The sequence below is a fragment of the Lontra canadensis genome, unplaced genomic scaffold (genome assembly GCF_010015895.1).
Source record: "Lontra canadensis isolate GAN:19392208 unplaced genomic scaffold, GSC_riverotter_1.0 scaffold51, whole genome shotgun sequence".
Taxonomy (NCBI): Eukaryota; Metazoa; Chordata; class Mammalia; order Carnivora; family Mustelidae; genus Lontra; species Lontra canadensis.
In genome coordinates this window covers 8544047-8570431 of record NW_022631045.1, presented here as the reverse complement: position 1 = coordinate 8570431, position 26385 = coordinate 8544047, and the positions used below count along the sequence as shown (strand labels likewise).

Sequence of the window (26385 nt, the reverse complement as noted above, 5' to 3'; positions counted from 1 at the left end):
TACTGTTAAACCCAGAGGCAAAAAAGGGGAAGGGATTGGGAGTGGGGGAGGGGCAGCAAATAAGGCCTGACCACTTCCAGCAATGAAGCTACTTCTTGGACTGTGTAGACAAGGGGGAGGGGAGAGCCAAAGATGATGAAATTGGGCCAGTGAAAAACACTGATGCAGAGTCTCTGACACAAGACAATGAACTCTTCAAGGATCTGAACGGAATCTTATTTTTCTTTTTAGCCCAATATTTGGCAGATTTGCTGAATAAACAAACTAGTAAATGAGGGGACATATGCAGCAAATGGGTCTCTCTTAGCCAGATCCAAAGAAAACCAGTTAGGTCACATCCCTACGAGTTTGTGAGTTCTCTAGGGCCAAATGGAGTCACTTAAAATGGTGGTGTTTAGCAACATTTTTTACATGTATTGTTCCATAAGACATTAAGTGGAAAAAAAACAGCTTATAAGAATTTGCATGTAGTGTTTAGTTATTGATGTTTAAAAGGCCTTGAAAAAAGGTCACAACAAAATGTTAATAGTGACATTTGTCAGGACGGTGGCATTCTGAGTTTTCTATTCTCTTCTTCATACTATGCAGAATTTTCTAAAATTTGTGTGATGAGAATACTTGCCCTTCTAATCAGAAAAAAAAAAAAGTTTTGTGTGCGTGTGTTATTTTTTTAAATCTACCATCCTCCCTTAGTTATCTGCTACAAAAAGAGAACAGCGGTGTAGATCATCTAGAAGATGGGAAAAATCACCCATGCTTGACTTTGAATCTGTTACATACATTTTTTCCCCCAGAAGATTTATCTTCCTAATTATGCTTTGCTCTTTACTTAATATTAGGATTAGTTCTAAGTCCCTGAGCTCCCTTGCCAACTAATGAGCTGAACTATATGGCCGGAAAAGTCAGCTTGGAATGAAAAGAAATATGAGCTGCAGATAATCCACAGGCACTTAAGTGAGCGTTGGCTGCAGACACAGAGAGGGGTGGGATGCTCTGGGGGGCTCAGCTCCCATGGTCGAAAGCCAGACTCCTGAGGCTCAAAACTGAGTTCTGCTACTATGAACCTCAAGGTCTTAGGAAAGCCCCTTAGCCTTTCTGTGCTCTTGTTTCTTGTTTCTTCATTGCAAACTGCTAGTGATGACAGTCTCCACCTCCCAGAGCCCAGAGGAGAATTAAATGAGAGGAGGCGTGTAATGCATTTAGCATGGGCCCTCGGCAGGTGTCAGCTAGATTGACAGTGTGTTGGGCACACCCTGCCATGATTTGTGTCCATACGGTACCTCCTTCCAAATGAATTTCACTGTTTATAACACATTTTAACATATTCCTTGTATCCTCTAGGAAGGGAGGCAGATTTCATCATTCTCATTTTACAGTTATAAAAACGAAGTCCTAGAAAAGTGAAAAGAGTTGCTCTTGGTTTTGTAAGGAGTGGAAGGACGGAGACCACATCTCAATTCTCTGCAAGCTGGCTTTGCCCTGTCCTGCCATTGCCCATAATCTATGCCTCTCCTCCCTTTCTTAGCCAACACACGGAGATGTAGGTTTCATCAAGACACGGGAAGATGAGCCAGGCAATTACTGTTAAGTGCTTGGCCAAGATCAAATGCAATGCAAATGCCCAAGTCTAGTAATGCAGAGAAATTGAAGAGACTTCTGTTCATTCTGGCTCCTGGACATGAGGCTTATACGTTAGAAGGGCTAGGATTGAGGACTTGTCATTTCTGTGTTTTATGGAGGAAGGCTTCAGTGCCATTAGCAATTTATCTTTCTTCTGAAATATTCTCCAATATTGGTTTCATGGAAGAATTTTTTGGCAGTGGTGGAGTGGGGGAAAGCATGGGGAGGAAGATAACATCCTTCCAAACTCCCCTTCCTTTACAGGTAGTTCATAAAGAAATCAATAACTTTCCAGACCCTTAAAGTCCATCCTAGCTCCTTTGTCGCCTCCCATCCAACACTTTCTTCTTTCCTCTCTTACCTTCCCTCTCCTCCCATTAGGTTCAGCATTAAGAGAAGAGAAAGTGAAAAAAGACGGGGCAACTTGCATTCAACCCTCTGAACGAAACTGGGCAGGATGCCGCCCCAACCATTCTCCTAGAAACCCCTCCCTGACCTCTGACCGCCTCTGCCACCCTCACCAGAAAACCCCACTTTGTGACAATAGGGACCATATTTGCTTCGTCCGCCAGTTTGTGCCCTGCACCTAGTAACTGCTCAACATACATTTGTTAAATGAATGAATGAGTGGACAAATGAATGAATGAATTCACTATATAATAGCAGAACAGTGTGGAAATCATTGGATGCTGTTGAGGAAAGTGCTGTTTGTTTATGCGGTACTACTGAAAACGGAGAGGAGGGGGCGCCTGGGGGTCAGTGGGTTTGGCTCAGGTCATGATCTCACGGTCCTGGGATTGAGCCCTGCGCTGGGCTCTGTGTTTGGCAGGGAGTCTGCCCCCCGCCCAACACACATACTCTCACTTGCACGCCCAGGCTCTCTCTCTCTCTCTTTGAAACACATAAATAAATCTTTAAAACACACACACACACACACACACACACACACACCCGAAAAACCACCAAGAGAAGGAGGCTGCTTCTAACTTCTGAACATGAAAATCCAATTAAACTAAATAGTAGGAAATTGCAGGCAGTCATAAAAATGAAGAATTTATTGGGGCACCTGGGTGGCTCTGTGGGTTAAAGCCTCTGCCTTCGGCTCAGGTACTGATCCCAGGGTCATGGGATTGAGCCCCGCATCAGGCTCTCTGCTCAGCGGAGAGCCTGCGTCCCCCTCTCTCTCTGTCTGCCTCTGCCTACTTGTGATCTCTGTCTGTCAAATAAATAAATAAAATCTTTAAAAAAAAATGAAGAATTTATTAATTAAAGCTAAGCTCTCTGAAAGAGTGAATTTCAATACTTTGAAAAGAATTCAGAAGCTAAAGCAACTTGCCATTCTGTGCTTAAAAAAATTCCCTCAGAGTTAAGCTTCCCTCCTGCCCCTCCTGTGAAGTCAAGTTTATGTTCCAAGTTCTGTCTCGCCATGGGGGCTCTGAGGACTGACAAATTACGGGGTGTCTTGTGGATCAGGCAGCCCTACTGCCTGTGTTACAGAGGTACTTTGGAACCTGCAAGGAGCGGGGGTTGTTAAAGAACCAGAAAGTGAAGAGGAATGTCTGAGATCTCTAAGAATCCTCTATCTTATTGCAAAACAACTGTAAGTAGGCCGGAGGAGGACCAGCCGGTATAGCTCCTCCTCCTCCTCCTCTAAGTGCAGTCAGTGATCCCACAGCTCTGATGCTGAGAGGTTGGTGAGGGATACAGAGCCTCAGCCCCAGCCCAGCCCCGCTGACCCAGAGTCTGCACTTGCCCCAGATGTCCGGGGCACTCATGGGCACAATGCCGTATTTGTGGCACGCCTGGCTGACCCGCTTTCTGTCCAGCAGTAAGAGGAGTTTTGCAGCTTGTGATATACTACAGGGGACATTATAGGATTTACGCAAGTGCAAGGCACAAAACCAGGTGCTTTGGATTATTCTGAGCTTTACATATGCCTTTCCTTCTAAATATTCCCCAGGGCATGGGGAAAAGCAGATAGACAGGAGGCAAGCCAAGCCCCTGGGGTGATCCTCGAAGTCAGGCAGCAGGCGTGGTAGGTGCACGCTGCAGCAATGCTGGCTTGCAGATGGGGACCCAATCTGCTTCCCCTTGGGCCGGCTGGAGGGCCCGGAATGCCAGTAGAAAGTGAGAACCCTCCGCTGGGGCACGGGGGATATGTGAACAAAACAGGCCCAACACTGAAAGGTAGCCATGGTGAATTCTGGAAGGAAATGCACTTATGGGAACAATTTCAATTGCCTTGAAGTACATTGGGCTAATTATCTTAGCGGACACTAATAAACGCTGTTCCTTAGAGACACACGGTGACTGTAATAACTCAAAGATGAATATTGGATGAATGAGTTATTAGGGACTGGCCAGACCGCTAACCTCCCAAGCCCAGGGGGGCAGATCTTCTCCCTTCTGCCTTCCTAGGCCTTCCCCTGAAGCCCAAGATTTTTTATTAAATATGTGCCCAGCTACTGGGAGAGCTTTAGAGTCAATAAAACACCTGCCCCTACTTCGCTTATGGGGATTTACTTGGAGCCGGCCACTTCCCATGGTGGTACTGGTCCTCAGTCCTTGACTGGGGCTGGGGAGGCCGGCCCACTGCAGAGAAGGAGGGAGCTTTTATGCAGCCAGGAACTCAGCCCAAAGTTACAGTTAGCCTCCTCTAACCCGCTGACATGCACTGGTATTAGTTTCAGTCCTCAGCCGCTAATCTCATCTCAGAGAGTGACTGCCACCCCTAGAACCAATGGGCTGGCTACCCCACTCCACGCATGACTGGGAATTCCCTCCCTCTACTGCCTTTCCACCTGGTTCCAGGCCCCGCATCTCCCTGGGAGTGTCAGCCCACAGGACTTTTATGTACCCAGAGTTTGTCCCTGCTGTGACTCTCCTCCCCAAACTCCAGTCCCCTAGGTATTAGCATCACAAGCAACCAGATCTTTGCACAATGTGCCCATTTAATAGTGACCTAGAGACAATGGCCACATATGCCACTCCCCTTCTTTCCTTTGTTCATATAGAGCTGGCAGGAACATAGAGCATAACAATATCTCTATGGACTTACACATGTGTGTGTGTGTCCATAAAACCACTACCTAGATCAAGAGTTAAAATATGTCCAGCCCCCAAAGTGTCCCTCAGGTCCGTTCCCAGTCAATATGCCTCCCCCCACAAAGTCTCTTTCAGCATAGATCAGTTTCACAAGTTTTTGAACTTCATAGAAATAGAATTAGTAAGTATATACTCCTCTGTGTCTAGCTTTTCTTTTTTCAACACATTTTTGAAGTTGAGCACATTGCTGTGTGTAGGAGGGTTCATTCTCTGTTACAGCTATGTAGCATTGCATTGTGGGAATTTACCACAATGCATCCATTTAAAGGACATTTCAGTGGTTTTTAGATTTGGAGCTATTACGAATTGATCCTTCTATAAATATTCATGTGTATGTTTTTTCCTCACATAACATTCATTTCTGTCAAGTGTTGAATATCGCCATTAAGGGTCTGAGGTTTTATTCTACTTGTAGGCTCACAAAGCAGCTGCCCCAGTTTCACAGATGCTGGTGGAAGACACAAGACTCTTGGGTCAGAGATGCAGGGCAGTTTCTTAGCCCCAGCAATAGAACCGCTAAGGTATTTGCCTTTTGGCTCAAGTTCCTTGAAACCCAATTTCCACAGGGTAGTGTAGAGAGGGTGGATGATGTCTGCACACACAGTAGGTTGCATTACAAAAGCTTAGACACTCAAATCTCTTCTAATGTACAGTAAGCGTGCCTGCCCTTCACTCCAAAGGAAGATACGGTGTCTGTGTCCCAAGGCTATAAGCAAACCTGTCCTTTGCTCCAGAGAAACTCTCTCTCTATTCAAGGCTGTTCATTACAAAAACATCCTTGAAAACATGGTCTGGAATAAAGGACATTTGAGGGCCATGCTTGCAAGATGTGCAAAAAAGTGCAAGAGATCAATGAGATTTGCTTCCCAACAACAGTATGCCCAGGAGTGGAACTGCTAAGTCAAAGGGGCTGGCGAATATGTAGCTTCCATAGATACTGCCAAAAAAAAAGATTTCCCAAAGTGATTGTATCAATGTGCACTCTGAAGAGCAGTGTATGAGAGTTTCAGTCACTCCACCTCCTTACCCACATTTGGTGTTGCTGATCTGTTTCATTTAAGTCATCCAGATGTGACCATACTTCCCATTTTTTGTTGTTGTTGTTGTTTTTCTGCTTCCACAAAGCAGGGCTGCTAACAAGTTATTGACAATGATGGTTCAAATCATTATGAAAACCAATGCTGTGGGCAGTGTAGATCAGAGGCTCTGGGGAAGCAGACAGACACACAGGGCAAACTTCTCTCAGGAAACATGCCTTTAAAGGTATAGAAAGTACAAGGTAGTTCCTAAGCAGGGCGGCTGGTCTCAAGGGAAGGTACTACCTATGCAATGCTCTCCAGGCTCGCCACCATGGCTGAGGGACCTCAAAGAGGAAAAAGGGGTGTGCAGGTGGGGAACGTGGGAGGGCCAATGACCTGACCTGATAGAGGATTGCTTAAACTTTCTAGTCGCACCACGCTGGCCAAAATGCGGGGGAAGGATGCTGAAAATGAATGATGATGAAGGTGATAGTCATCACTTACTGAGTACTAACTATGTTCTGAGCCCTAAGCTAGGCTCTTTACCTATATTAAACCACTCTGTACATTGCAACCACTCTCCATTGGCCAGGGACGAGATGGAACCAGTCCATAAAAGCCTTTTGCTAATGAAAACATTGGTCTTGAGTGAGACTTGTCAGGGTGCTTTAAGGGAGATTTGGAAAGGCTTTGGTGTTTTTATGATTTCATCTAATTCCAGTATGAGCCTAGAAATTATACTGGGTAATTGCCTTAGCCTACTTCTTAATCAACTAGCTGGTCAACAAGAAAGACAATAGTAGTGAACACAACATTAATGGTAATAATATCTTCTTACTCTGGGCAAGGTACCACACGACGTGCTTTATATCTCATTCAGTCCTCACTTCCACCCTATGATATAAAGTAATTCCCACTTTATAAGGAAACGAAAGCTTCAACAAGTTAATTAGTGAATCCACAGTCTCACAGTTTTTAGCAGCAAAGCCAGGATTCATTTCCAAGTTTGTGTGACTTCAAATAGGTTTTCTGTCTACTCTGTAGCCCTCTCTTTCCATCTACGCTTCATCAAATGACACGGTTTCTATTTTAAGGACAAGCTTATAGGAAGGCTTAATTTGCTGAAGAAAATTATTTGGGAATTTAGCTTGCTGTTGAAAGATGGTCTTTTGTGCGAAATGACCTTGTCCTCTGCTAGAGATTTGGGCCTTTCTCGTGTTAGTATCGGGATGTGAATTGATAACCATCCTGGATGGACTAGAGGCCACATCCGTGCCTGTGTGCAGACATGGTGTTTGCTGACAGTGACGCCATCGCCAGTCTTAATCATCCAGGAAAGAGGCAAGTCCTCAGGTAGGAGACCAGGATCCTAACAGGGGGCCCAAGGGGATTCTCTCAGAGCCTGGCCATGAAGGAGGAGGACAGTGTGCGAGCATGAATTCATCAGTGTGGAAAACTTGGAGACTGGGAGCCAGGACGGACAGACTGTAAAGTCCTAGAGGACAGGCCTAATATTATATACAGTAAGCGAGTCCTGACCCTAAGCCCTGGTCCGCTTTGAAAGTGTAGTCAGAGTGAACTCAGGAATGCTTCTACTACATTCGATTCTGAATCAGCAAATAAAGAGTTCAAAGATACAGCCAGGATCAGAGACACCCATGAATGAATACCTCTTGGCATTGCTTCCCCAGGTCCCTAAAGATACTAGAAATTCCACAGTCCCAGCAGTCACAGGCCAGGTACCAAAGGCTACTCTAGGGGTCGGGGATGGGAAAGGTACAGAACTCTGGCAGAGAGGGCGGAATTTGTAGTTCCTGGTCATGATGTCTTAAAAAAACAAAAAACATGGATGGCATGTGGCCTTGGAGCAGTCTGGCCGTCAGAATATCTCACCCAGGACACACCTCTGCCCCCTCACAGCTTCCAAGTTTCCATTTGTAAATGTAGCCAATTGTAACCACCTGAGCACTCTCCAGGGTGATGGCACTGACTCCTCGAAGGGCTCCTAGCGCGCATGAGCACCCCCGCCACCCCAACCTGCACTTGTCCACGCCACCAGAAGTGGTGCTCCCAGCAGGCTAGGCACACCCCCCTCACGTCCCTCCCTCGGTCTTAGAGTCATCCAGTGGATATGCTCACGGCACCGGGGCTCCAATTCATTTATTTTTCACCTTTAAACTGCTCACACGAGCACCAGGTTTCACTCACCAGTTGCAGATAGAAAAATCTGATGACACAAAAAGTTGCTTTTAAGAAAAACGTCTTTCATCTAGAAGACTTGTAACACTCATTAGCAGGCTCAAAATCTCACAAATGAAAGGCAGAGTCCAAGAATCAATGAAGACTGGAGTAGCACTCCTCTGACTCTGTTTTTGGACCACAGTCCTGCCCCTGACATTTGTAGGGTACAAGGCAAAAATGCAAATGGAGGTCCACATCCTGACAAGTCCAGGTACTTACAAGTAAAAATCGAGGTAAGAGACTCTTCAAATATGTTCCACCCTCCCACTGTAATAATTGTGCCTTCATAGCGATCTGCATGGCCACAGTCCCCAGCCAATGACCTGTCTCACTTTCTTCCTAATGAGGCTTAATCCTGCACTGTGAGAGGTCTCAGGCAAAAGCATGGGAGGCCCCACTGGCCACACATCCAAGGTCTGTGTATATCCCCCCAAAATAATCACCCATTGGCCACATCTCATGTTTAATGGTCCACCTTCTGGATGTTGGATCCCAGGAATAACTTAGCTGTAGGAAGCTGACCTAGAGCTATTGGGTAGAGAATTCCAGGATTCCAGATATCTGGAGTGTGGGTTACAAGGCCCAGTTCAGAGGCTCTGGGTAGGCACAACCCATTAGTGTCTCATCTCATGAGCAGGGGTACAGCTGGAGGAGGACCAATAAGCTTTGGCTGGACTGAAGTTACTTCCTGGTGACTGCAAGCAGAAAATAACTAATAAGGAAGTATGGGTGCATTCAGCCTTTTGTTAAGTCAGCAGTCCCACCGAGGCATGGGAGGGGAAAGTGGGTCTAGATCTGTCTAGCAGGTAGGCAGATTTCCTGGGTTGATCCAGCAGACTGTTCCTCCAAACAACTTGTAAAAAGCAATCTGCTGTCGATCAAAGGAATGCCTGGAGCTCAGAGTAATCTTCATAAAGAGTAAATGCAAATAAAGTACCTCTCTGACGTGAAGAGTATGTTCAACGCTTTCATTTTACTTCCTATGATGACAGCTAAGCACACCTCATTGCCTTCCTCCTAGCCAGAGCCCAGTGCACACTCTATGTCCCATCGCTGTCGGTTTCTGGGCGAGGAGCCCCCAGGAGACCTTTCTGACATGCACACAGCTGTGGACACACATGGACACACACACCCACACTCACCCCCGCCATTTCTGTAGGACCTGAGAATAGAAAGTAGAGGACAAAGCCTCCAATTGAAAACAAACAGCTTTCCCATGGATAGGGTCCAGAACAGGGTTCCATTTATAAGTCATGCACTCCAGCAACAAGAATTTATTGAGAGTCTACTAGATGCCACACATGGCAAAGTGCCAGATTTGCCCATTGCTGGACTAGGTGTGGGGGAAACTAAACACTGAGTTGAAGAGAGAAGGCCATGAGCTAGTGATTTTTAGTGTAAGCTTCAGGAAGTCTTTGCTGCTGCTTGAATTCACTGGGCGGGGAGAATGATGGCATCCATCTCACAGAAGCTGATGGGTCTCCCACAGACAGCACCTGTTGGGACTGTGGCTGACCCATGTAAAGGATATAAAGGACAAGGACCAGCACGATCCTTATATGTGAAGCTATCACTAAGGCACCGATGGGCATGACAAATATGTAGCCAGACCCGTTGCATGTCAGGTGCTGTGTTAGCAGCGAGGACATGTGAACAGTAAGTCCCCACCCTGAAGGCTCTCAAAAGGCAGGAAACTATTCAGCAGCAAATCACCGGACCCTGGGCAGCCAAAGGCCGGGATCTAGGAACTAAAAAATGTCCCTGAGAGCTCAAGGACTGAGTCATATCTTTTGTGTTCAAAATGTCACCCCCATAGCCCTTCCCAGCCCCTCACAGAGTGATACTGTACTGTATTTATACGATGACCAGGTTGGTCAAGAGGTTTTTGAAGTCATAGCAATGGTATCTGTGTAGACATCCATATGGACCCCTCTCGTTGCTCTCTGCCCTTGGACCTTGGTTTTAAACAATTTTGTCCACCAAAATTGTCACGTTACTCTTTTCTGACTGGTGAATGTCATACATATCCCAAGACCTGAGGCTTCTGTGCACTTGATATCTCCTTGCTCAACTTAAACATAATGTTGATCATCAGTCAAGAAACTGCGGGGCACCCGGGTGGCCCAGTGAGTCAAAGCCTCTGCCTGCGGCTCAGGTCATGATCCCGGAGTCCTGGGATTGAGCCCTGCATCGGGCTCTCTGCTCAGAGGGGAGCCTGCTTCCTCCTCTCTCTGCCTGCCTCTCTGCCTACTTGTGATCTTAGTCTGTCAAGTAAATAAATAAAATATTTAAAAAAGAAAAAAGAAAGAAACTGTATGCAGCAGTATAACAGAGGCAAGTAATTAGAATCTCTCAGAGACAGTCCTTGAGGCTTGGCAGCCAAATACAGGAAAATTTAGGGAATAAGCTTCCAGGCCCATCCCTAAAGTAAAGAATCCCTCTGAAGCATTTAAACCCATCTTCATGGCTTGAAAACCACAAATTTCATCAAGGCGAGTCCATTTCTAGCATTTATTATTCTGATTAACTCACTACTAATTTTGCCAATGAAAACCTCTGTGAAATGTTAATTAGCAGCATCTGGTGTAGATCAGAAATATGGATACTAATTGAGGCAGTTGGAGTCATTATCTCTGGAGTGTGGCCTTCCTGATAAAATGCTGGATGATCCCCTCAAAGTGTGAATTCCTGATTAGGGAATTGACAGCCCCTAGAGTTCGGGTTAAAAAAGGTATACATTCATATCACATTCCCTCCTCTAAAGTACTTTAGAGAAGATTACAGACATCATCATGTTGTCCCTAGGAAGATCCCATCCATCTGTGGACGAAGTATAACTAAGTCTGGGGGAAACAGAGCATGACACACATTTGCTAATGAAGATGTCCCCACCCAGGTGACAAAAGCCCCACCATTGTTTTCTATCTCAGCTGAACTTATTTTTTTTTTTTTTTTTTAACAGTTTGGAAGGCATTCCAGAGTCCTCCTGTCTTTTGTGGGCATGTGTACAATCAGTCTAGGTTTTGAGGAAAAGAGGTGAAGAGCCAGGGCATCCCAGGAAAATGGAGTAGGCAACACTCAGCCTTCCACATAGACCGTCCTTCCCGGAAACAATGGAAATTTGTAAGCACTACAGAGTGGGACGTGGGAGTAGTTATAATCATTCTCTCATCTTAGCAGACCTGATTCTGGACTTGATTTGGGTCTTGATCTTATCCCCAAACTCTGATGGAAATGTTACGCCCTCCCCCATCTGCTCTTCCTGTGTATGAAATGCTCCTCTAGGGATAACCTCACTGCCTTTGCCCCTTCACTAAGCACCAGAGGCCCCGGTTAAGGCATTCTCACAAATGGGGGCACGAGCAAACACAGAGCAAACGCCTGTCATTTGAAACTGGGTACAAACCCTCCTTCAGCTGAAACGCCATAGCAAGCCTTGCTGCTCAGAGAGAGCAGATGCTAGGGAAAGGGTCACGTGAATTTCCAGGGGCAGCTTTCCTCTTTGGAGGCCAGAATTTGGAGGGATAGCCATTACCAACCATGGAAGTGTGGCTGATCAAATTAAGGCAGGCGTTTTTTAAATTCAATTACACCCTCAGTGGAAATGGCCTCACTAATGCTTGGGGAAAGAATTATACCCAGTCCATAAAGCCTAACACTTCTAAACCCAATTTTGTACATTATTCTAAAGGTTAATTCAAGATCTCTCTTCCAAACGGGAAGTTAAATACAGCCAATGGGAGGAAGGCGTCCACTGACTGACTGAGGAGTTTATCAGTCTGTAAGAGTTCATTAGTTTTAATTAGTGTAATCACTAATGTTGCATTAACAGTTTAGTGAAGAAAAGTAATTACTCACACATCCACTGTATTAGATGGGAAGATTAGAATTCATTTTCCAAAACCATTAGCATTTTGCCAATTAAAAGAATCCTTTTCTCCCTGCCAGGAGCCCTGTGACCTCAGTCACCCCAGGATCATTTCAATGAAATATATTTTACATCAGAAAATGGAGCAGGACAAAGTGAAGAATTAAGGCGATGTTTATTCTCAGAGCCTTCTGAGGGCACAGCAAGTGCCCGGGCTCACTGAGTTTATAATGTCGTGCTCTATTTGCACAGTCATTCACTTTGGATGATGCCCCCGGCTTTGTCTGCCTGCAGCAATTAAAAAATGAAAATAGGCTAGTGGAAGATGAGGCCAAAAGGAAGCAACAGAGAGTCCATGTGGAACGGCCATTGCTAAGGTCCTGTGCTTGGACAAGTGTGGGGTTTTGCCACCAGCCCCATCCTGAGCGCACAAGAGAGCTCTGAGGCATGAAGCTGTGTCTCCCAGGCCCTCCTAATGCCTTCCCCTGAGCACTGGTGCCATCTTGGTTTCTCAACTGCTCTCCAGCACTCGGGCCGCCTCTGCTCCGTCTCTACCAGCCCCCATCTACCCAGCCCCTTGGGACTTGTCATCTCTGTTGATTGCCTCATCAGCAAACCTTTGGCCTATTTTGTTAGGGCATCCACTCCACGCCTTGCCCATCGTAAATGTCATTTCTCCCTGACTGGAACAACTACCTCCCCTACTTTGTACTCAGAGCCCCACCCCCACCCCCACCCCCACCCCCGTGTCCTGCAGCTTTGCATTCCACATTACACAAACTCAGAGTGAGCTACTGAGGCAGGAACATGGGTCTTACTCCGTCAGGAATTCTCAGCCCCTTGTCCATATTATGGGCTGCGTACATTTTTATCAAATGCCTAAATAAATTGTAGGCACGCAACCATCTCCCCCCTCTATCAGCCTCATCAAATTTCAGCCCAGGAGGCCCAGCCTGGTCAGATCAGCAAATACCACAGAGGAGGGAACAGAGACATTCACGTACAGGTGGGCATTCCCTCTTCACCTGTGCGTCTCACCCAGCACCCTTTTTAAAGGGAGCCGGTCCTTGTTGAGTGCATCTCTGGGCTCCCTTCTGATAGGTCTCTGATTGGCTTTGGCCAATGGGAGGTGCTGGCAGGAGTTTGGAGGGAGGGAAGAAAGGGACACCAGGGTCTTTCTTCCCTACCCTCTCCCTACTCTGAGTTCATGTGTCTGATATTACCTGTACAGAGCAGGATACAGGAAATGGAAAACAGATGAGGAGAAGGGTTTATAGAGAATAATGAGCTCAGAGACCCATTTCTGAGAGAGGAATTTCCGGATGGTCTGTTGTCATGGGTCGGTGTTGTGACAGGAGACCTCAGGGCAAGCTGATGATGGGGTCTCTGAGCCCTTATGTTGGCCTGTGCTCAGCCCAGAGTGCTCCGCAAGTGCAAGGATCAGTGGACCAGGGCAGACAGAGGCAGGCACAGACCAAGGCAGAAGGCCACCAGAGTAATCACCCCAAATCACATCTAAATGGAAATGCCATCTTGATGTAATCCTTGATGTCCTTATTAAAGCTGTGTCACAGGCATGATTTCATTTGATCCCCAAACCACCCTTGGAGAGAAATATTTTGTTGATAGGGAAACTGACTTAATCGGGCCTGCTGGACAAGTAAATAGCAAAAGAGACCGAAGTCGGCTGACATCCAGCCTGTGATCTTTCCAGTCTGTGATCTGTGTCACCTTTGACTGATATGGGCTATATTCCTGGCTGCTCCCCTTATGAGTCCTGTGACTTTGGGCAAGTGATTTAACCTCTGTGTTTCTTCATTGGTAAGACAAATGTAGTGTTTCTCTAGTGATTGTTGTAAAGACAAAGTAAGAAAGAGGAGCTTTTTAGAGGCTGGAAGAGGGGACAGAGCTTGGGGCTTTCCCTGGGAGGCTGAGACCAGGCTGCCTTGAGCCTAGCTGCCAGGCCTGAGTCCTCTAGAAGGATCTGGGCAGGGGCTGGCCCCTGGCTGACAGAGTATGTCAGCCCTGGGCTTTGTACAACCCCAAGGGATGGGAGGAACTCCTCCTCACCCACAGATTAAATGGTACATGCCACCAGCAGGCAGGTAGGAACTAAGACAGATTTAATTTTATTTTTTTAAAGGAAATTAAAAATTAAATGAAACAATTATTTTAAAAAACACCAATTTTTTGTTGCCTAATTCTTAGTAGTGGCTATATCCTAGTTAGTTCCCTTCCTACATTTAACCCTAAAGGTAAGTCAGATTCATCACTAGCAGGATTCTAGAACACAGCCTCGTCCTCCATGGTCCTGGTAGGCATGCAGGATGGGTGACAGCAGGCTGCCCATTAGCTTCTGTCCAGAAACTGGGAGAGGACTCCTGAAAGGGCCCCAGGAGCTCCCAGTACAGGTCTACTGCATTCCCTGGGGGCAGAGCATGGAAGCAGAGCCGGAGCTAACCACTCCAGGAGCAGAGCTAGCTTCACCCCCACCTACCTCCAGATCACCTCGCCCCCACGGGGACCAGCCTGGTGCACCATGTGGGTGTGTGACTGCCATGGACTGGGGGAGTCCCTGATGCCCTAAAGAAAGAGAAGCTAGCCAGGCCTCCACCATCAGCCATGCCTGGAGCCCAGGCAACTATAAACCCGGGCAGACCTTCACCCTCACCCTCTACATGCTGGAGAGGGAAGGAAATGAGGGGAGGAGGCAGGGGCCCAAAGGTACCTGTCGTCCTTCTGAAAAGTGCATGGAGCGCTAGAGCAGAAGGGAACTGGGGCTGGAGGCAGGGATAACCACAGGGAGGGGAAGCGGGGACAGAGCTGCTGTGTGCCGAGTCAGGAGGTGTGCAAATGGACACCAGTCTTTCACTTATGAGCCTTGTGACCTTGGGACTGTTACTACGGGAACGTGTTTCTTCAGCTGAAATCTATGAATCATAGTCCTCCCGTCACAGGGAGGACCCTCATGAAAATCACAGTTAATGATATGCACCCTAATGTCTGTGCCCCCCACAGCCAGAAACGTGGTTTGTTTTGCTCACAGCTGTACCCCTAGCACCCTCTGGTCTGGCCATAGAAGGTATTCCATAAATGTCTACCGATGCCCAATCAGAAGGAGCCCTCTCAGCTCCTCATGTTTATGAGGGCATTCGTGGACACACCGCCATGAGGAGCAGGTCAGGAGAGTCTGAGGGTGGAGGGCTCCTTGCGTTGAGCCCCCAGGAAGCTGCTCTGGGGCTGTGAGCTTGAAACAGGGCAGAATGTGGTGGTGAGGTGAAGTCCCAGGAATCAGAGTGAGGCTCCCTCCCTGGGAACGGCTGCCCCGTTGTACCTAATCAGCTCTGCACCCCACCTCAGGGCCTGGGAGAAGGGCACCCAAGATAGCACAGCCCCTGGCCGCACGGGAAGGACAAACGGGCACTTACCAAAATTTTGTTCTAAAAATAATAACAATGATGGGGCACCTGGGTGGCTCAGTGGGTTAAAGCCTCTGCCTTCAGTTCAGGTCATGATCCCAGTGTCCTGGGATGGAGCCCCTGAATCGGGCTCCCTGCTCAGTGGGGAGCCTGCTTCCTCCTTGCTCTCTGCCTGCCTCTCTGCCTACTTGTGATCTCTGTCTGTCAAATAAATAAATAAAATCTTTTAAAAAATATAAAAAATAAAAATAATAACAATGACAAGAAAGGGAGGCAGAAATTCCCCTGACCTCGAATGCCTGTGCAAAAATATTAACAGTATCAAAAATGAAAAAAAAAAATATTTTTTTGCTTTTTTTTGTTGTTGTTCTTTATGACTAGTGACCATCATAATGTCTGTTGAGGGGGACATTGCCTATTTCTTTCCATATCTTGTTAAAGAATCACCAAGACATAAATATTGTATTTTCTTGGACTGAATATTTAGAATCGCAGCCACCCAGGGCACCTACCTCAATTTTTTTTTTAATGTACTATTATATTTGGAAAATCTCTTTTTTTCAGGAGGAATCTTCTATAGGAGCTTCTATTTTTTTTTTTAATTGGAAAAAAAATCTAGATTCTATACCAAAATGAAATAGCATGGAGAAGACTTTACAATGTCTCAGCATCTAAATCTGGAAAAACACTCAAAACAATTAATTTTGTCTCATAAAAGCACTTGTCAAATCAGATAATCACGAGTGTTGGCAAGGACGTAGAGAAACTGGAGTCCTCTTACATGGCTGACAAGAACATGGAATGGTGCCGTCGCTTTGGAAACCACTCTGGCAGTCCCCTCCTTTTTTAATAAATAAAGCTTTCTCTGGGCACCTGGGGGGCTCAGTTGACTAAGCATCGGACTCTTGATCTCTACTCAGGTCATGATCTCAGGATTGTAAGACTGAGCCCCAGGTCAGCCTCTACATTCAGCATGGAGGGTGCTTGAGATTCACTTTCTCCCTCTCCCTTTGCCCTCCCCTTTCTATAGAAGGAAGGAAGGGAGGGGGGGAGGAAAGAAGGGTGGTAAGGAAGGAAAGATGGGGGAGGAAGAAAAGAAGGAAGGGAGGGAGGAGGAGGGAGGGAGGGAAGGATGGAGGAAGGGGGGAGGAAGGGAGGCAGGTGGGGCATGAAGGGGGGAAGGAAGAGGGGAGGAAGGAAGGAAGGGAGGGAGGGAGGGAGGGTGAGAGGGAGGGAAAGCAAGCCAGCTTTCTCTACCTGCCCTGGGATGTCCGTTTTTAACCCTTGGCATACCTGGGGAGCCTCCGTGATGCCAAAAGACTGGCCTCAGCCGCTAACCCTCTGCTCTCTCTCTCACAGTATGTGTCCAGCCGCCGTGCCATCGCTCAGAGCGCACCAGAGCAAGGCAGCTTCCCCCCCCACCACCTCACCCACCACCACCGCCATCACCGTCCCCACCATCACCTCCGCCACCACGCTCGCCCGCACCACCTCCACCACCAGGAGGCAGGGCTGCACGCTGCCCAGGTGACGCCCTGCATGTGCCCCCTGTTCTCCTGCCAGTGGGAAGGCCACCTGGAGGTGGTGGTGCCCCATCTACGGCAGATGCACAGGGTCGACATCCTCCAGGGAGCAGAGATCGTCTTCCTGGCCACGGACATGCACCTGCCCGCACCGGCCGACTGGATCATCATGCACTCCTGCCTGGGCCACCACTTTCTGCTGGTGCTTAGGAAGCAGGAGAGGCACGCAGGGCACCCCCAGTTCTTTGCCACCATGATGCTGATCGGGACCCCCACCCAGGCCGACTGCTTCACCTATCGCCTGGAGCTCAACAGAAACCATCGGCGTCTGAAATGGGAGGCCACCCCCCGGTCTGTTCTCGAGTGCGTGGACTCAGTGATCACTGACGGGGACTGCCTTGTCCTCAACACCTCGCTGGCCCAGCTCTTCACCGACAACGGCAGCCTGGCCATCGGGATCGCCATCATGGCTGCGGAGGTCTGCCCGTCAGAAGCCGAGACGTGAAGCCGGAGGCCACTGGACGTTTGGGCACAGCCACCTGCCCCCAGACGCTCTACCTGTGTCCCTGGGAATCTCCGGAGGCCGGGACCCCAGGCTTCTTTTTATTCTTCTCCCTCCTTCCCGCCTTCCTTCCTTTCTTTTTTTGTCTCAGGTACTTTGTGGTATTTAGTATTTGTCTGCCGTGGGCATTAGAGTAGGTAAACAGCCTGTGATTCATGATCTTGGTGCGAGGCTCGTCCTGATTTGTCCGTATAGCTTCACAGAGCATTTGTAACCCGATGCAGTCAGAATGGTGAGTTCCCGCACCCCCAGTGCCCTTCTCCACTGCTTCCCACATAAGCAAAAGTCACTGAGACCACGAAGCGGGCTGTTGGGGTTGAGAGGAGGTTTAGCGTCTGAATCCTTTTTTCCTTCTCTCTTCGCCTATTTCCAACCGAGCTACCTCTGAGATGTGAGGACAGCAGGTTGGGGAAGGCGACCTGGCCAGCTCAGAGTTATGTTTCAGACCAGCCAGACACAACTCTGACATCTTCCCAGGAACCTTAAGGTCAGAGCTAAGCTGCCTGGATGTGACGAGACGGGATCTCCTCTGAAGGCCAGGGCACCGGGCTGCCGGGGTCATCCCATCATGAGGTTGCCAGGGGGACCTCTGTTGGCGGGCTGCCAGGGGCTTGCCATCAGCCTGGGCTGTCCTTCCCTGTGCTGGGTCAAAGCCCTCATGTTTATGGTGCTCTCCTGAAAACCTCTTTGCCCTCTGTTGAGCAAGTCGGAGAAAAGAACAGGCAAGATGCGGGGGAAGAGAAGCCACTGAGAAAAAAAGATAAATTAATCTCCCACCTCTGGGAGGGCATTCTTTCCTCGGAGAGTTTTATTATCAAATTGTAAAATCCATCAATCCTTTCACTGGGGCGGAACTCTTCCGTAACACGCGAAGAAACCCACTTTACTCTTGATATCCCGTAAAGCAGAATCATAACTCGGCATCAGACCCAAGGAATTGGGAGGGTGTGCCAGGACCTCTGACCTCTGGAGTTCAGAGGTGACTCACACACCTGGGGCAGGGGAGAGGAGGTCCTCTTTCTTTTTCTTACAGCATACAAACATTGTCACTGGTCAGCTATTGCCAGCTCCCTGTTGCAGTGCGAATGGAAAGGTGACAAAAATCCATCTTGCCTCTACATAGACTGCTTCCTCATGTTTGCTTGTCAGAATAATTCAACACCTTCTTGTAGAAGTTTCTCTCGTATATTTGAAGAGAGTAAGCATGTTTAAATGGACTTTGTCTCTTCTGTTCAAAGGTGAACACCGTTCAGCCTTCCCAGTATACCCTCTTCTCCCTCCTAATGTTTGTGTTTTCTTTGGCTACGCTTTGGTCGCTGAAGAGCCTGGCACCAAACCCCACACAACACTCAGCAGAATTGAGTGAGCCTTCTGCCATGCAGATGTGGCTCTGGCCCGTTCCCTCACCCCAGCTATCTCGGCTGCGTCTGGGCAGCCCTCCAAGTGAGTACTTAGTTTCAGGCAACTTGCCCTGGTTCACCATCAGCAGTCTTTTCCCCACTAAAAATAATTGATCCCGAAACACAACACCCTTCCCCCCAATATTAGATCATCCTCCAGTCACCTCTGCTGCCAATCCACACCCCAAGCACCAGAAGGGTGGTGCCAGTCAGTAGAAGATTCCCTAAACCAGCCCCTTCTAGTCACACAGCAATCACTGAGACCAAATTGTGGGGCCAAACTTTGGTCAGGTTAGAGCCCCGAGGGGGCCCATAAACATCGTATCACTAACTGAGGCAAACATCAGGTCATGGTCCCAAGGAAACGGTTGGAGTCTGCTCACTCTGTCAGAACATCCTACCAGGGCACCAGCTCTGCCCTTGAACCACACAGACGCCCGGGAACAAGTTGAGGCTGGCCGGCCAGCACAGGAGAGACGGGCTCACTTATTTCCTTCCTTTATCCACAGGCCCTTCCCCAAAACCTCAGATCTCCTTGCCTGTAAGTCATACTTCAAGAAGCCACAGCTCCTCCCCTGGTTCCTGATACTCAGCTACTCTGAAACATTTCTGTAGCATCACAGGTGCCCCAGACAAACCAACAGACAAAACCTCAATGAGAATATAATTACAGTCCACAGGGCCTTAGAATTCCTATAGACATCACCTCTGCCTTCTTCTTGTGCTGTTACCTGAGCCAAACTGGGAATAACTTCAGGTTATTATTGCACAGAAGACTGGATTATGAATGGGGGACCCCAGACAGGAACTTGTATTTTGGGTACTTAGGAATGTCTAGAATAAAGGGTAGGAATGTTTCCTTTTCATCCATCTATGGTGCTCCCCAGAAGGCCTCCCTCTTCGTAGCCACACATGAGGAATTAAAGAAAAAAGAGCAAACCAAAAACAATGACGAGAGAAGAGAAAACAGCACCAACAGCGTGCTGTGGTGAGCTTTACCGCTACAAATGGCTCCCACATTCCAGTCTCGGGTTAAGTAAATCCTTGACGACATCCTCAGTTTACTAGAAAAAAATAGAGATTCAGAGACACGAAATGACCTTCCCAAGGTCACACACCAAGTGGTTAGGACCATGATTAGAACCCGACCAAATGACTACAAATTTGGTGTTCTTGGAAAAGGAAGACTGACCCCAAATATTCAGCAGTGTTCCCTCCCACCTCTTCAGTGGACTAATGGTCCCAAGGTTCAACCCGGTCTTTGTTCTGGGATATCTGAGGGATCAGGGAGAGAGAGAGAGACTGGAGTGCATTTGCTCTTAAAGGCAGCTCAGCTGGAAGAACTGGTCAACCTAGAAGCAGAGGGTGGGGTGGTGGGAGCGGGAACTGGCTGTGGAGTCGTCCACATCCTCGGGCTCCAGGATCCTCATTCTTAGATTTCCCAGAGTCTGGAGTCTATTGGTGAAGAGCTCTGGGATCTCATGACCTCATTCATACCCAGGTGCTGACTTAATGACTCACCCTCTGAGGGGTATATGGATTTTAAAAGTAGGCCTAGGACGAGAGCCCCACTTAGAGCGAGAGAGGAGTCACCAGTGCTTAAACTCCAGGCATCTGTGAGAATGATTCTTTTCAGGGGGTGTGGACAGTCCTCCTTGGAGGCTGTGTCTACATAAACAGTCGTTGCTGAGATGGAGGTCGGCCTGTACAAAGAAGGTTGTCTTGAACAGTCTTGGCATGAACCTGCATCTGAAATAGATCCCATTACTCTCCGTGGCTACTTTGGACATTTTAGAAATGGGCCAGGTTAATAATAGTAACAGTACTCGTGGCTCCCATTTATTGAAAGTTTAATGTGTAACACAGTAGGTTGAATGCTTTGAATATATTATCCTCATTTCATCCCCATAACAATCTTATGAAACAGGTACTTTTATTGTACCAGTGAGAAATTTGAGCTGAGAGAGTTTGGACCTTGTTTAAGGTCACACTGCCAGCAAAGAGCAGAGCTGGGTCTGGAACCCACATGTCTAACCCCGTAGTCCCAGGCTCCTGACCGATACCACCTTGCACTATTTCTATGAATTCGTGGACACTGAATGGCATAGAGGCCTTTTGGGGTTAACTGTGCCCTTTTGTTTCTCCTGTTTCCCCACTCTTCTCCCAGCCCAAGACCAGGCTGCTGGGCTAGAGCTGGTTTTTATACCAGTTGTCAAACATTTTAGGAATTCTACAAGCTGACTAAGCACAGCCATCACTAAAAATTAAGTTATATAAATGTACAGTTATAATGAAAACAAAGGTAACAACTATTCAAAACTCCTCACTTCCTGATTGTCTCACTACTCCCTTATTTTCTGTGCTCTTGAGACTACTTACATTTACCATAACTGTATGGCAAACATACCACACAGTGATGCCCCACGGACTCCATATTGGATGATGTCACAGCAAAAGCTTAAAACTGGCTGTGGTGGTAGTGTTTACACTCCTGGAAGTAGGCAAACGTGATAAGCCAGGGCTTTTCCTCTTTGGAGAACTAGCTGTTAAATGTTTACCAAGACATCTCTTTTATACACAGAGTGTGGAGGACAGAGGACTTTGGGAGGAGAAGTAAAATTCTGTTGGCCACACTGACAGGGACACAGATTACAGCCAAGCTAGTGGAACAGCAAATTACGGGGAAATCACAGTCTGTTCTGTAGAAAGGAGTCTGGGGCCTCTAGGCAGCTTCAAGGGCATTCCTTGCCCTACCCCGTACCCAGCTCGATTGCTGTTAGTGCAAGAAATTCTATCTGATGACTTTCATGCAAAAGTCACAGCTCAACAAAACCAATCTATTGGCCATCCCAGTCCAGAAAGTAAAATGAAGTTCTACAGGAGTGGATGATACTGTTACTTGTTCTTACAGGTCAACTTTCTTATTTCTACATGTAGACCAAAACCCCATCTAAAGAAATATTTCACTTTGGAAAGAAGAAAAGAAAAAGAAAGAAATATTTAACTTGGAAATTAGTGATTGGAAGTATCCCACATCTGGAAAGGGCACCATGAACAGTGGTGTCAAGCATCACAGAAAATGTGTTACCACTGAAGTAGGACCCTTACACCGCACAAAGCTGAGGGATAGAAAAGGTAATGAATCAAGGGACATCATGTAAAGAACAGAGCCCAGTACCTCATTTTCCTACTCTGGCTCCTTCACTCCACTGCAACCCAACAAACGATCCTGTTCACAATCTATAGCTAAGTCTCACCAATACTCTTTCTAAATGAAGGGCATGGTTCCCACTAGGGTAAAAGTCACGGGAAACTCTGGGCTGTGTTTGGAAGTAGGCAGAATCTCAAGATCAACAGCAAAATCAGTTACTCTGACCCCAGTGGTTTCACTGTGAGGGATGGAAGGAGTGAGGCTTGCTGAAGGTTCCACTTAGATCTCATTTCTGGTGGAAGGAGAAGGGACTGTGGACTGGACATCACAGAACTACACTTTGATTGAAAGTTTTAGCTACAAATGACATTGAAAATAGCATCTCCCAGTAGATTGTTAGACCTTCAAATTATTTGTTCTGAAAATTTCCTTCAAGAACTAGTGAGTTCTCTGTTGGGCTAACCTGGGGAATGGCCACCCAAGAAAAACCTCACCGAAAAGAGATCCAAGAGATCTATTGTAGATAAGCATTGATCCTTTTCCCCAAAATCAGGCTATCAAGTGGGTTACCTACATGAGTTAGAGTTTGTCTTTTCCAGTATTGTATGAAAATATTTTACCTTGAGTACTGTAAACACCCCCCTTTTTTTTTAACCTTTTTTTAGGGTATTGACATAAGAAAGAGAAAGGAAATTGAGAATCATTTTATTTACCCTGAATTGATGTATATATACTTTTCTAGGCTTTCTTATGATGTTAAAGACAGCAAGAAGCAAACGTAGAATGCTACTTTACCTCTATTCTGTCTCCCATGAAGAGTGTTATTAAAGTGCAATTGATATTGTTTTCCTGAACACTTTGGAGTTGTTTTTTGGTGGTGGTAGTGTTTTTTTTGTTTGTTTGTTTGTTTGTTTGTTTGTTTTATTGTCTCCCTACAGGCTACTGTACAACATGCAGGAACAGAAATGAAATGCTACAAGGGAAAGCAATTATCAGAAATTCGCCAGCTGCCATATTTGACTTATGTTTCATTATCTTCCTCCTCTTTTCATTTTTGCCTCTATTTTAAAGTCGTAATTGGATGTAAGGAAGAGAGTGCTATAGAGGTGAATAAAAGCCTTGGCAACTCTAGCTCAGTGCATGGTTCAGCCCCAGGGGCACCAAAGCCGCTCTCACTGGATTGCAAAGAAAGGGAGAGGTGTTTGCTCCCCTTCCCTTCTCTTCCTTCCTTCCTTCCTGGACCTCTTATCTCGGCTCTCCCCTCCTTTTGCCTGACAACAGTGTCCCTGAAATTTACTTCTGGGCCTATCAGATCAGTTGTCAAGGGAGCCTTCATGGTTTAATTCTTTAATTTCAGGCCACTGTTAGTTACTCGCAAGATCGGGATTGAGCGAGAGTGCTAATCCTATTGCCTGTCAATTCACGTTAACCTCTATCTTCTTCCCTACCTCCTTATTCCCAGAACCTGTTTCCCGCTCTCACAAAGCCTTACAGACATGGCCTTGAATTGATCTGCGTGATCACACGACAACATGGCTGGCATGAATATTCATGAGCTAGGTGACTTCTCAGGCCGTGGCCTCTCTCGGGATGATTCTGCATCCCGTGCTGTTCCAGGTAGCTGCCCCTTCCCTCCAAAGACCTTCAAAGCCATGCACGAAGGTTGTTCAGTGCTAGAAGGAGACTCCACTGAAAGGAGGGAGAAGCTGACCTGCCTGAGTGTGACCAGAGAGGGAAGCCCTGCCCCGGCCCCACTCTGGGATCTGGGGTTTTCATTCCCAGACTTTAGCATGCTTAAGAAATATCAGAGCTTAATTTGGGGGCCCCAGAGCCAAAGATCTTTGATTAAAGAGGTCCAGAGTGAGACCCAGGATTCTGATTTTTAACTCTCTCTTCTCTGGAATTTTGCTAAGGGTCCGGCTGACCATTAAATTCTCAGATCCAGAGCTGAGCTTGCTGGCGACAAAACCACAGAAAACCAAGGAGCCGATAAAGCTTCCCGAGGAAAAGAGCTGGTCCTTCCATAAGAGCGAGGAAGGCAAGAAAAGAGGTGATGGCAAGAAAAGGCAAAAAGAGGTGAAGTGGCCAACATTTCATTCTGGTGGAGAAGCAGTAACCACTTAAATAGAGATCAGAAAGGATCTAAGAAGGGAATTCAGTAGGGGTTCCCTATAACCAAATAGTAGAAGGGACTATTCTTGCATCATTCAGGGATGGACACAGAGGGCTGTGGGGACCGACATGGAGGGCCGAGGGACCGAGGAGCAGGAGAAGTGTCTGTGTGGGCAGGATGCCAGAGCTCATCAGCCACAACCCGTGACCCAGGGCTAGCTGAGGGAGGCCAGCCCAGGACAATTCCCAGTACCGAGTGTCACCCAGCAACCACCCCTGCAGCCTGGCACCCACGAGAAAGGGCTGTGTAAATCTTCCCAGGAGCACAGAAGGGGCTCATCTCTAAGTCCCTGCCAAGTTGGAATGATAATTTATATTTAAATCTCTGCCCCCAGCGCTGACAGGGAGTTACCTAGCAAATCCCCAGCGAGGCATTTATTTATCCTGCAAATCTCGCCAGGATGCCTGAGCAGGGTCACCGTCTCAAGGCCCTCCTTGGGGAATGTAGAATTATCAGCACACTTTCTGAGGCAGCTCAGACATAAGCTCCATGTAAGCCCTGCCTACAGGGTGAGAGAAAAGGAAATCACTGAACTGCTTTCTTATTAGCCTGGAGGAAGACAAGATATCCTCTGCACCCCCTCTGCAAGAGGGCCAATGGGAAACACATCTCTTAAGGATCCAAACCGGGGGCATGGATTACCAACCGTGTGGGAGGCAACTATCTCTTCCATTCTCTCCTCCTCCTGGGCTCCGGGTCCACTTTCTCTAACACACAGGAGATAGACATTTTTTAATTTTTTACACTGGACCTAACAGACAATTCTGAGAATTACAGATATTTAAAAAAAAAAAAAATAGAACAGAGACGCCTGTGTGGCTCAGTTGGTAAAGCGTCTGCCTTTGGCTCAGGTCATGATCCCAGGGTCCTGGGATCGAGTCCCACATCAGGATCCCTGCTCAGTGTGGAGCCTGCTTCTCCCTCTGCCCGCGACTCCCACCCCCCACCTGCTTGTGATCTTCCTCTAACAAACCAATAAATAAAATCTTTAAAAATAATGAAACACTCAAACAGGAAATCAAGCACCCCCAAAACATCAAAATGCTTCTAGATCCTTCAAAAGGCCAACTCAGTTTGCCACCTCATGGTCCTGCTTTCAGCATACAACGACAGAAGGTCTAGACTGCTGGGCAAAACTCAAGGAAATTCCCCTCAAAGGCTCGAGCTTTCCCTAAACACCCAGCTTTGCTTCTATAGCCAAGGAGAATTGGAAAAACCCTTATCGTGGGGCAGGTTTAGAGTAGGAGTTACGCCTGGAGGAGGAGGCTCAGTTGCAGAATGGGCTCCAGTGGGGAGACAGCAGCGAACAGGGCTGTGTAACAAAGCAGAGGACACCCAGTTAAATTTGAATTTCAGATAAACAGCAGCAACAAAAAAAAAATTAGTATATCTTTTGCAATACCTACAATACATAATATACATACTTATACTAAAAAAGTATTCATTATTTATCTGAAATGTGAATTTAACTGGGTGTCCTGTATTTTTATTTGCTAAATCTGGCAAACCTAGGAGGGAAAGAGTCCATAAAGGACCTTCATTTTACTGAGAGTACAGGTTACTATCCAGAGCAGGCCCTCAGGGAGGGAGGGTTCCCCCCACCCCTTACAACTTTGCCCCTAATCTGGGGAGCCAAGGATGTGGACAGCTCTCTCTGGCTGCAGGGCTGCAGGCTGTGCTTCTAAGACCCTGCTGCCGCATCCGTGGTGGGTTTGCTCTCTAGGGGCACACTGGTGGAGGGAAACTGGAATCTGCTTCTTAACAAGACCAGTTGGATTCAGATCCCCGAGTCTCAGACACCCCCAAGCAGAGGGAAGCCATGGCAATTTAGCAATAGTTCCCAGCCTTTGTGTCCCACTAAGAAGAGTGTGTCAGGACGCAAAGTAGAAGTATCTTTAGCTTGAACAACAAAATCCTGTTGAATGCCTACTGTATGCAGGCCTTGCTGGAGGATACCAAGGGAAGAGAAGATGTGGGCTTTGCCCTTGAGGAACTTCTCAGTGCACTTGAAGCAACAAAACAAATGCACTTATGCTTGCATCAAACAACGGTGCAGCGGTCCTGCAGCTCCCAGGCAGCTGGGGAGGAGGAGCGGCGGAGGGGCTGGTGTGCGGCCCTCCATAGATTCGGCCATAAGGAGGCAGTGAGCCCAAATGGGCTTAGACAGTTTATTATCTGCAGCAAGAAGAACATTTTGGCCCTAATACTCACAGAATGGTATGGTGAGGGTCAGGTGTTGCCTGCAAAGTTGGGGGTACATTATATAAACCCTGAGATTAGGAGACTCTAATCTTATATGGGGTT

At 47.3% G+C, this 26385-nt stretch overlaps 1 protein-coding gene across 1 annotated transcript in view; it reads left to right on the top strand.

The window, feature by feature from the left end:
- Positions 1-20132, top strand: part of SIAH3 (siah E3 ubiquitin protein ligase family member 3) — a 68297-nt gene extending 48165 nt beyond the window's left edge. The window contains exon 2 of the mRNA XM_032874001.1: positions 16632-20132. Within this exon, the coding sequence (XP_032729892.1) occupies positions 16632-17300 (669 nt within the window). The 3' untranslated portion in view covers positions 17301-20132. The remainder of the gene's footprint in view (positions 1-16631) is intronic.
- Positions 20133-26385: the final 6253 nt, after the last annotated feature.